This window comes from Monodon monoceros, unplaced genomic scaffold, assembly GCF_005190385.1.
Source record: "Monodon monoceros isolate NGI ecotype Baffin Bay Population unplaced genomic scaffold, NGI_Narwhal_1 Super_Scaffold_14, whole genome shotgun sequence".
Classification (NCBI taxonomy): Eukaryota; Metazoa; Chordata; class Mammalia; order Artiodactyla; family Monodontidae; genus Monodon; species Monodon monoceros.
Window position 1 is genome coordinate 13,556,250 of NW_021703770.1, and position 11,711 is coordinate 13,567,960.

General features: G+C 37.0%; 1 protein-coding gene across 5 annotated transcripts in view; it reads left to right on the forward strand.

Annotated features, from left to right (window-relative positions):
• Positions 1 to 11,711, forward strand: part of TATDN1 (TatD DNase domain containing 1) — a 38,228-nt gene that overhangs the window by 15,870 nt on the left and 10,647 nt on the right. For 4 of the 5 annotated variants that reach the window (XR_003793569.1, XM_029222985.1, XM_029222983.1 and 1 more), the window contains 5 exons: positions 913 to 1,056; positions 1,158 to 1,200; positions 9,370 to 9,455; positions 9,585 to 9,625; positions 11,293 to 11,369. Coding sequence is in view for 3 of the 5 variants with exons in the window: in XM_029222985.1 (XP_029078818.1) it covers positions 913 to 1,056; positions 1,158 to 1,200; positions 9,370 to 9,455; positions 9,585 to 9,625; positions 11,293 to 11,369 (391 nt within the window). In the remaining 2 variants the exon portion in view is untranslated. The remainder of the gene's footprint in view (positions 1 to 912; positions 1,057 to 1,157; positions 1,201 to 9,369; positions 9,456 to 9,584; positions 9,626 to 11,292; positions 11,370 to 11,711) is intronic. The other variant, XR_003793570.1, reaches the window with a different exon arrangement.

Consider the following 11,711-nt stretch of genomic DNA (forward strand, 5'->3'; position numbering starts at 1 on the left):
TCATGTGCTAGACACTGAAGAATTAGGCATTCCATGTTATTTTTCAAAATACTGGTTTATTCATTAAAAGCTGTTTTTTATTGAAATCTTTCTAAAATGCATACTTCTCTTCAGGATCCACTGACACTTTTTCTTAGTGATTAAAGTCATAAAAATCATCATCTTCCCAGAAGCTTTTGATGTGTATAAGAATATTATCTTGCATACTTGTTATTCCCCAAACAGATACGCCTTTAAAAGTTCTCGGATCTCCATTGTCAACCCTTTTCCACTCCTCTGCATATACCTGCTACCTCACGGCTTTAAAAGCTCCTTTTATGCATGAACATATTCATGGGAGCCTGAGGAAGGCAACAGGTCTCTCCCATGGGTTCATCAGGTGCAAGCGCCTTAAGCTTCTTAAGCCCTTTTCAACCTCACACTTGTGTTCCATACAATTAAGATACCAAAGTACAGCCTCCAAATAAGTGAGCTTTATTTTCTATTAGAAAAGTGAATCCTACTTCCACCTCTGTTACCCTTTTTAAGGGAAAGGAATGCATTTTAACTGTTAATACATGAAACCTGAGTCACAAACAGTGAATATTAAAGATAAAATTGTAGAATGAAATGTCATTACCTAAGAAATTGTTTCATTTTCCATTCAAAAGGCTCAGTAAATACCAAACTTTGGAAGAGTTGAATTATTTTTACCAGTACATTAAGGCAATTTTCATATTCATGTCCTACTTTGTTAGTATTCCAAAAATTCTTACGTGATTAACCCAGTGCAATTCTGGTAGTTTGACTAGTTTATGGGTCTTGTTAAAAACTGACCAGTTGAAATTATTTGATATTATATCATTTTTGCATATTAAATATAAATATGAAAAAATATTTTGAAAATAATCCTAAGACATTATTTTGTGCTAGATATGTTTTTCAGTACAGTTGGGTGTCATCCTACAAGATGTGATGAATTTGAAAAGAATAACCCTGATCTTTACTTGATGGAGTTACTAAATCTTGCTGAAAACAACAAGGGGAAAGTTGTAGCAATAGGGGAATGTGGACTTGGTAAGTGCCAACTTATCCCGTTAGAGTGACTTTGTTTGAAAATAATTGATTTGTTGTGTACAAGTCATGAGTAATTATTGATTCTTTTTTATCTTTTAAAGATTTTGACCGACTGCAGTTTTGTCCTAAAGGTACTCAGCTCAAGTAAGGAAATTTGTTGTCTTTAGAAATTACCGTATTGTAAAATCTTAAGGGTGATTTTTAAGTAGATTTTATCAGTTCAGAATGTAGTTAGATTAAGCGTGAGGGTTTTTTTGTTTTTCCCTTTGTATATTAAAAGTTAAGTGAAACAAATTCCATGCGTACTTGAATGGAATTCATAAGGTATGGAAGCATATAGTTCCCTAATTGTTTAACCATTTAACTTGATTTTAATGGTAGAAACAGGGATGAGTTTACGTGATAGACTTTCGATTTTTGTTTGTTTAATAAGAGCATTCATACATGAACCATTCCAATAAAATGAATTAAATTCAGTTGTGGGGCATATGATTTAAGAGTAAAAGATATTATTAATAAAAAGAGATTATAGGATCAATCACCAAAGCTAGAAAAGCATATTTTACTCTTGCTGGGTGTTGAATATTGTCAGTTTGGAACCTGAGAATCCTTTCATAGGATCCATGTTGGGAGTGGTGGCTTCTGAGAAAACTCCAAGCTCACAAGCCTCAGAGACTTCTTACAACCCATTGCCTGTAGCTGTTAGTTGGAACTCCTGTCACCAGACTGGTGGGTAGTGTTGAAGGGTGAAAAGAAAAATTATGTTATAGGCTTAATTTAAGACATAAGCATTTCGTTGAATTTCAAAAACAGTGTATTAATTGTCAAGATGGTAAAACATTAAAATGAGTTTCTAAAGGAGGCTAATTTAGTTATTCATCTATTCAGCAAATATTTATGGAGTAATATGTGCTAGAAACTGCTGGGAACTCATAGTATACTCATAGTATACAAAACTATGAATAAGGTATAGTATCTGCTCCTGGAGCCATTTAAGAATAAACAACCCTCCATCCTGCTTAGTTTCTCATACATGAAAGAGGAGTCTGGATCAAATTCTCTCAAGATACCATCTAGCTGTCTCATAATATTTAATAATTAACTATTTCTTGTCATATGATCTTGATTAAGCCAGTGCTTGATGGCCTGAAGGGACTTTTTAAACCATACCTGCCAGAAGTGTACTTCCTCCCACTCCCTCCCCTGCCCACACACGCAATCCCAGTGTGACTGGTCCAGGTGAAAGTGCCCCCAGTGAGGCGCAGATTGACCAGTGAGCCTGTCGTACCCTGGACTTCAGGGTCCAGAATTCCTGAAGGACCATAACCAAGTGACACAGGATGGGTTAGAGTAATGTTCTATGGACTCTTGCTTTCAGGCTTCACAGTTATAGAACCTTTCAGAGCTGTTTAGTTAGCAGCATATTATTTGCCGTGTTTTTCAGGGACATTCACGTGATTACTGGCAGGATTATTAAATCTCTGTACCCCTCTCGAATATCATGTAGGTCAGTTCACTTAACCTTAAAAGTTCACATATTCACATTTAAAAAGAGAAACAGTTGGCTGTAATACCTTCTTTGGTTAAGCCCACACATCTTAATTCCTCCACTTTCATGTCTGTTTTTGGCCAAGATGAGCCTCGTGAGGCAAACAGATTGTGTGGTGTGACCATCAAGGACAGTGGCAGAGTCCTCCATGTGACTTTTCATCCAGATGACTTAAACTGATTCTAAAATGCAACTTAAATACTTTAAACCTGATCTGTGTGTGTGTTTAATGAAAACATTGATAGTATCAGCTCTCTTTTACTGCTCCATCATCTTCAGATCAGAACTTAAAACGATGTATATATAGCAGTATATAGTTTATGCTTCAACACATGTGCCAGTTGTCCAGATGTTGATCTGTAATAGAGTTGAACTCCATTGATTAAGTGAATGATTACCAAGTGTCTCCTCAGTCTGATACAAAGAAGAATAAGTGCCTCTACAGATAAGAGAGGACATAAATAATTAAAATAGGTTGGAAAGTGCTATCAAAAAGGCATGTGAACAGCAGAGGGAAAGACTCACTTTCTAGGGGGAGTCAGAAGGCTTTGCTAAGGCGACGGGATGTGACCTAGGCCTCTTCCAGAACAGGTAAGGCTAAGGACGAATTAAAGTACAGTAGAAATTTTGAATAGATGGGCAGTTGAGTTTGAAATTTCATTTTATTATAGATCATCAAATGACTTAGTAAAAGAGTGACAAACCAGTAGTAATTGCATTTGGATTGTTGTTATGGAAACATATACCCATGTCTTCTACCTTTGCTCCCTCCTTTCCTATAGCACGTACTAACAGCATCACCCCTATTCTCTGCCACACAGCACTCTGTACTTGTTTCAGCATTTCTCACATTGTAATAAAAGTGTTTGTGTTACCACTTCCGCTCCCACAACAAACTAGTGTCTCTGAGTTCTTCAAAGGCACAGACCAAGCCTTCCTCATGTTCTAGTTCCTATGGCGCCTAGCACAGTATTCTTAGCACATCGTAAATGTGCACTGAACTTTTAATAATAAGGAAAGTGTCTTTTTGATTCCTGTAGAGCATGATGGATAAAAAGCCTATAATTCAGCTTTTACTATTGAGTCTGTTGAACGAATTTAGATTTTGGTCTGTGCTTATATATGCCAGTTGTCCATCTGAAACAATTAACTAGTGTGCGATTGTCATTTTTGTTTTACTTTTTAAGTAAAAACGTATAGTCAAAAAAAAGACCTGTGAGAAGAGAAAAATAGAAAATAAATTAGTATAATGGATTAGGAGGCAAGACCAAAGAAACACCCACTACTGTGCAATAGACAAAGTATCTGAAAAATAATGGTAAGTAAAGGCAGTAGATAACATAGTATTAGAAGACCTTTGGAATCAACAGATCTTTAGGTTTGAATCATAACTGCCTTTTGGTACCTATATATTCCTTTGTAAATCTCAATTTCCTCATCTTTAACATGGGGATAATACCGCCTGCCTTTCTTAACATTTAGTACATAAAGCCATTGTGCCGTGCCCGGCACAGAGTCAGAGCTCCATAAATTGTGGCTGTTGTATTATTCTTAGAAATACTGCCAACCTAAAGGAAGCTACTGGCTATAGTTTCTGTGTGGGATTTTTGAAAAGTGCTTTTTAAAGAGCAAAAAGAGAAGAAAAGCAAGAAGACAAGGAAAAGACCTGATTTAGTTATGGAAAGGTTAGCCTTTAGGCATACCTTGTATTTTCAGTTCTCTGCTTTGTGCTACTACACTCCTTTCCTTGTTGCAAGTTAGAGTTCTGTTCACTTGAGTGGGAGGCATTTGCTTTGGGCATTTTTCTTGGGGTTACTACTGTGCAGGTCTTTTTCTTTTTTTTTAGTCAGACATCAGACAAAATTTCAAAATAATCATTTGCGGATTTAGGAAACCTCAGAGATGATGGCAAGGAGCCTCAGTCTCTCCTCTGGCTTAGAGGAGGGAGTAACACTGGGTTCAGGTGCGCTGCTGGAACGCTTTGGGTCTTCTGGAGTTGCCTCAGTCCAACTTACAGGCATTCCTCTGAGATATCGGGGGTTCAGTTCCAGACCATCTCAATAAAGCCAGTCACAGGAATGTTTTGGTTTCCCAGTGCATATAAAAGTTATGTTTACGCTATACTGTAGTCTGTTAAGTGTGTGATAGGATTATGTGTAAAAAAACCATGTACAGACTTTAATTAAAAAATACTTTATTGCTAAAAAAATGCTAACCATCATCAGAGACTTCAGCGAGTCAGTCTTTGTGCTGGTGGAGGGTCTTGCCTCAGTGTTGGTGGCTGCTGACTGATCAGGGTGGTGGTGCTGAAGCTGGGCTGGCGGCGGCAGTTTCTTACAATAAGACAGCAGTGAAGTTTGCTGCTTTGATTGACTCTTCCTATCACGAACTATTTCTCGGTAGCCCGCGATGATGTTTGATAGCATTTTACCCACAGTAGAACTTCTTTCAAAATTGGAGTCAGTCCTCTCAAACCCTGCCACTGCTTCATCAACTAAGTTTGTCATGTCATTTCAACAGTCTTCACAGTATCTTCACCAGGAGTAGATTCCATCTCAAGAACCCACTTTCTCTGCTCATCCATAAAAAGAAACTTCTCGTTCCTTAAAAGTTTTATCATGAGATTGCAGCAATTCAGTCCCATCTTCAGGCTCCACTTCTAATTCTAGTTCTCTTGCTGTTTCCATCACATCTGCAGTTACTTTCTCCACTCAAGTCTTAAACCCTTCAAAGTCATCTATGAGTGTTGAAATCAGCTTCTTCCAAACTCCTGTTAATGTTGATATTTTGACCTTTTCCCACGAATCACGAATGTTCTTAATGGCATCTAGAATGGTGAATACTTTCCAGGTTTTCAATTTACTTTGCCCAGATCCATCATCTGTGGCAGCTATAACCTTACAAAATGTTTTTCTTAAATAAGAAGACGAGAAAGTAAAAATTACTCCTTGATCCATGGGCTGCAGAATGAACGTTGTGTTAGCAGGCACGACAACAACATGAATCTCATTGTACACCCCCAGCAGAGCTCTTGGATGAATGGGTGCATTGTCAATGAACAGTAATATTTTGAAAGGAATCTGAGCATTAAGTCTCAACAGTATGCTTAAACTATTCAGTAAACCATGTTGTAAACAGATGTTCTGTCATCCAGGCTTTTGTTATTCCATTTATAGAGCACAGGCAGAGTAGATTTAGCATATTCTTAAGGGTTCTAGGATTTTCAGGTTGGTAGATGAGCATAGGCTTCAACTTAAAGTCACCAGTTGCATTAGCCCCTAACAAGAGAGTCAGCCTGTCCTTTGAAGCCAGGCAATGACTTCTCCTCTCTAGCTATGAAAGTCCTAGATGGTATCTTTTTTCAACTTAAGGCTGTTTCATCTACATTGAAAATCTATTGTTTGGTATAGCGACCTTCATTCATTATCTTCACTAGATCTTCTGGATACCTTGCTACAGCTTCTACATCAGCACTTGCCGCTTCGCCTTGCACGTTTATGTTATGAAGATGGCTTCTCTCCTTAAACCTCATGAACCAACCTCTGCTGGCTTCAAACTTATCTCCTAAAGCTTCCTCACCTCTCTCAGCCTTCATAGAGTCAAAGTTAATTAGGGCCTTGCTCTGGATCAGGCTTTGGCTTAAGGGAATGTTGTGGCTGGTTTGATCTCATATCTAAACTACTAAAACTTTCTGCATGTCAGCAGTAAGGCTGTTTTGCTTTCTTATCATTTGTGTGTTCACGGGAGTAGCACTTTGAATTTTGTTTCGGAACTTTAACTTTGCATTCACAACTTGGCTGACTGGCTCAAGGGGCCTAGCTTTTGGCCTGTCTTGGCTTTAAACATGCCTTCCTCACTAAGCTTAAACATTTCTAGCTTTTGATTTAAAGTGTGAGACATGAAACGCTTCCTTTAACTTGAACACTTAGAGGCAATTCATTGTAGTGTTATTAGTTGCTTAATTTCAATGCTGTTGTATCTCAGGGACTAGAGAGGCCCAAGGAGAGGAAGAGAGACCAGGGAACACGCTGGTAGGTCAGAACACACAGAATATTTGTTAAGTTCGCTGTCTGGTATGGGCAAGGTTTGTGGCTCTCCAAAACAATTGCTATAGTAACATCAAGGACCACTGATCACAGATACAATAATGAAAATACAATAATACAATACAAATGCAATAATGAAAAAGTTTGAAATATTGCAAGACTTGCCAAAACGTGACACAGAGACACAAAGTGAGCGAATGCTGTTGGAAAAATGGCGCCGATAGACTTGCTTCACGTAGAGTTGCCACAGATCTTCAATTTGTAAAAACAAACAAAAAAACAGTATCCAAGAAGCTCAGTAAAACAAGGTATGCCTGTAATAACAGCTGGTACTCTGAAGTTGAACTTTTCAAGCCCTGACCTTAGCTATTGTTGACCCTAAAATGTAAGAAGCAGTAATATTTACAATCAGAAGCAAATTACAGCTTTGCTAAAGTAAGCAAATCTAACTCAAAGAATGATTCTCATTTATGAATTTTTAAAAATCTTAAAAGAAGCAGAGAAGTCTCTTAATAGGTGCCACTGGACTTCCCTGATGGCGCAGTGGTTAAGAATCCACCTGCCAGTGCAGAGGACACGGGTTCAAACCCTGGTCCAGGAAATTCCCACATGCCTCGGAGCAGCTAAGCCTGTGCGCCACAACTACTGAGCCTGCGCCCAGAGCCTGCGTGCCACAACCACTGAGCCCGAGTGCCACGCGCCTAGAGCCTGTGTTCTGCCGCAAGAGAAGCCACTGCAATGAGAAGCCCGCACACCACAACGAAGAGTAGCCCCCGCTCGCCGCAACTAGAGAAAGCCTGTGTGCAGCAGCAAAGACCCAATGCAGCCATAAATAAATAAATAGATAAATAATAAATCAATAAATATTTTTTTAAAAACACCTGTGTTAAAAAAAATACAGGTGCCACTTCCTGCCCTTTAGCTTCTGTTTTTATTCCTAGTTACCGTAGTGGGTTGTTTTTTCTTTAAAGACCCTAGTCATTGGATGTTAAGTACCAATTATCCTCAATTTGTATTATTGGGAATGATTTTTTAACCACATGGTTTTCTTATGATACCTAGCTGGCTTGAGCACGTCGACCTTTTCTTTTCTCATATAAAATTCTGTAAGCACGTTGCTTGGGTATCTGTTATTTTCATAAATTGTACTTTTGCCTACTCTGCGATAGGAAGGCTTATTTCCAAGCTGATCATTAGATTCTGTACATCTGTGGCTTGGTTGTATGGCTGTGTGTAGCCAGAAGCCAAATACAGAGTAAAGTTTACATAATGACTGGAGAGCACTTAACTGCTGATATTTGAATTACTTTAGAGGTTATGGAAATAGTGACCAGTAGTAATTATTAAAATATTTTGTCCCAGTGTTCGTTTATATTTCCTACACTGTGAAGTTTCAGCACCATGCTAACTAAAAATATTTTTGCTTATTCTAGTCCAGCAGAATCTGAAAAAAAAAAATTGGATAATAAAGACATAGACCACCAATTTTAGGATGACTATTTCTTTGAGAAGTACATTTCTATTTCTAATTCTAAAATGTAGCATTTTCAAGAGTTTTACAAAGCGGGTACTCTTAGGAAAATAGTTGTCTGGCACTTCAAGGAGACAAGATATAGGAAAACACAGCAAAAGAGATTTAAGTTATACACGGAGAAATTGTTCCCCCAAATTAGGGGCCTAGAAGAGGTAAACCCCTTAAGAAAATAATATGACGCCTATTGTCTGTAACTCCTGGTTTAGCTTAAACTACATGACCATTAATGAGAACGAGAGGGAACACTGCTGAAATGAAGACACACAGAACTCCCACCCTGTCATGTCCTCTGGATATTGTCCTTAAATGCTGGAACCAGGAAGAGGCTTCTTGAAAGCCTCTTGTGTGTTGTGATCTTGGACAAGGTCTTACACCCCTCTGACACCAGCTCTTGTCCTATCTATCCTAGGGTTATTTTGAGGATTAGATGAGACAATGGTATAAGGCACTTAAAACTCTTTTTATAAAGTACTCTAAAATGTTCAGGACTGCCATTTTATCATGTAATTTTCATTTTTCTGAAAAATAGAGTATTTCAGTTTTTGTGCTCATTTGTTTCATAAATTCTTTGTGTTTAGTTTTTAAGGGAATCCTTCTTTTTGCTCAGTGGCAATAACTCCTTGTATAACAGCACATAGAAAACACTGAGTAGAAGTGGCTTCTCACTGGAGTGAGTTGATGCCCACTGGTGGTGCTCAGCCAGCTCTCGGGACAAGGGGCTGGCCATGTCTTTTCGGCCACCAACACATGCTTCGGGGAAGGGATCCCACGGGTGATAGGAGGGTGTCCACTTCATTTGTTGGGATTTAGTCAGAAAGCTAGTTAAAAGTAATTATTTGGGGGAACAGTCTCCATCACTGTACACTTAAACCTTACAGCTCTTTACTTCTAGCGATCAATGGTAAAGTGCTACCTAATTTACCTGGCAGTTACAATGGAAAAACTAACAAACATTTCTGAAAATAATTTTGTAATCCCAGAAAATGAAGTAACCCTTTCAGGAAGTTTTTATAAAAGCTTTTGGCTAGGCCTGATGTGTTTTAAATGCCTGAATTCACTATTTCTGTTCTATCATTTCTAGAGAATAAAAGCCCTTTAACTTAAAAAAAAAAATCATTTGACAATTATTTTTCTCATGCTAAAATAAAATTTTTAATGAGGAAATTTTTTTTTCCATTTTGCAGATATTTTGAAAAACAGTTTGAACTGTCAGAACAAACAAAATTACCAATGTTTCTTCATTGTCGGAACTCACATGCTGAATTTTTGGGTGAGTTAAAGCTAAAATCTCATTTAAAATTTAAGAATTTGCAGATATCAAGCTATTTGCTAAAGCTGAAATCTCATTTAAAATTTAAGAATTTGCAGAGATCAAGTTGTTTCTGTTTTAAATTCACAGACATAATGAGAAGGAATAGAGATCGGTGTGTAGGTGGAGTGGTAAGTATAGAAACTGCTTTTAATAAATGATGTTGGCCTCTATAAAGTGATTCAGATGTCAGCAATAAAGTTACGAAGGTTCTGCTCTCTCTTATTAGAAGGGCATATAAATGTACTGTTAAATCTATAGATCAGATATGGTACAAACATAAACCACACTATTTTAGTTACATTTACTTTGTTCAGAGTACAAGAATGAGTACAGAATTCTGTTCACAAGAAAACCCTGTGAATTTAGTCCTGCACATTGTAATAGTCTGCATGATCTTCTTTTTCTCCACTTCCTCCATCAGCCGTTCTTTAGTGTTCTTCAATTTAAATTTTGAGCAAAATATAAACGAAATTTAATAATATTTTAAAATATTTTAGCACTCTTTTCAGGTTTGCCTTCTTAATTTCTTGTCAACTATATTTATTTACTATTACCACTCTGATTAGAGACACATTCTCATTTCTGTAGTTTGCTTCTGCTCGAAACACTTCTCTATGGTCATTTCAGTCATTAGTCTTGAGAAAGTTCCATAAATAGTATCTGTGTATCACTTAGCTTGGGTATCCATAGCAGTGATTTTTAATTTTTTTTTTTGGATCATGGACTCCTTTGAAAATCTGCCTCAGAAAAATGCTCATATGTACAATTTTCACATGTAATTTTAGGAGAGACTCACTGGTCTCCAGCAAAAAAGCTGTTATCCACATGTAAGTGGACTTTCTCAGTTCAGGCCTGTGTTGTTAAAGGGTCAGCTGTAGTTTAAAAAACTTAACAGCAACAACAAATCCAACCTAAATGTTTGACTTTTATCAAAAGAAAATTGCCAAATAAAGAATTAATAACTAATTTTCTAAAATGGTTTATGAGGGTCGTATTTAAAATTATCTTATATTGATGGAGGCTATGTTTTCCTTCTAGTCAGCTGGAAGTGCTGAGGGGAAGAACAAACCCTTTTGAGCAGCTGTGTAACAGTTATTTTTGAGAAACATGTTACCCACAGTGTATTCAGACTCTCTGGATGCTATATTAATGTGACTTCACTTGTTAGGTGTGTTTAAAGGAGTCTTGTCACTTATGATTACATAAATACATCTGAAGTGTGAAAATTTTTGCTTTAACTCCTTTATCTTTGAAGGAGAAAAATTCCATCTCAACCCTTTTTGCTTGCTGAGCTGATATTATTGACTGTATAACAATTTACAGTTTCTAAGCAATGTTCTTACAATCTATTTATACATCTTAAATTTTTCTCTTAAAATTCACTTCTAGAAAAAAAAAAGCATCCTGTAACAAAAAAATTGAACATTTAAAAATATTTTTTAAATAGTCTTGTAACATTTTACCTTTTCCTCATGCTTTTGCCTAGAATGTGGCTCTCTCCTCCAGTCCCCTTTCCTGGAGGTACAGCAGTAGTGCTGGTGCAGAGACCTCAGCACAGCCACAGACAGAAATTCTAGGCAGCCGTCTCCTTCTTGCCTCATCACATTGGAGATGATGACAGGTTATAATTGTGAAATTTGATTTGAAAATAAAAATTGTAGGGGCCACATTTGAAACCCCATGTTCAAAAAACCCCTACTGCGTTTGTATTTTTGCTTAGACAGTCCTATTAATGTTATTTAGAATTTTAAAGAAAATTAATTATTATAATAAAAGTACGCCTTCATGTCCTTAGGTGCATTCATTTGACGGTACCAAGGAAGCAGCAGCTGCTTTGATGGACTTGGGTCTCTACATAGGATTTAATGGTTGGTAGGTCCTTGAGTTCTTTGGTTTTCGTTTTTTTAACTTTTATAATTAAGCAGATTCCTTAAACTGTTTTATAGGGAATTACTGATAAAGATTTAAATTTGTTTTTATTAAAATTTATGTGTTCTGCATTGACCTTGGTCTGTGAATTTTAGTGATAAATGTAAGAAATTAAACAGTATGTTACTATTACAAATTAAAGCTTGAAAGCTATAAACTGCTATCCTGTGTTCCAGTGATGGAAAACAATTTTCTGTTGAGGTTAGCAGGTACCTTTCTCTAGCAATGCAGTTTATTCTTGGATCAGTTTATCCCTTTAAAACGTATGTGTTCACAGCATTGCAT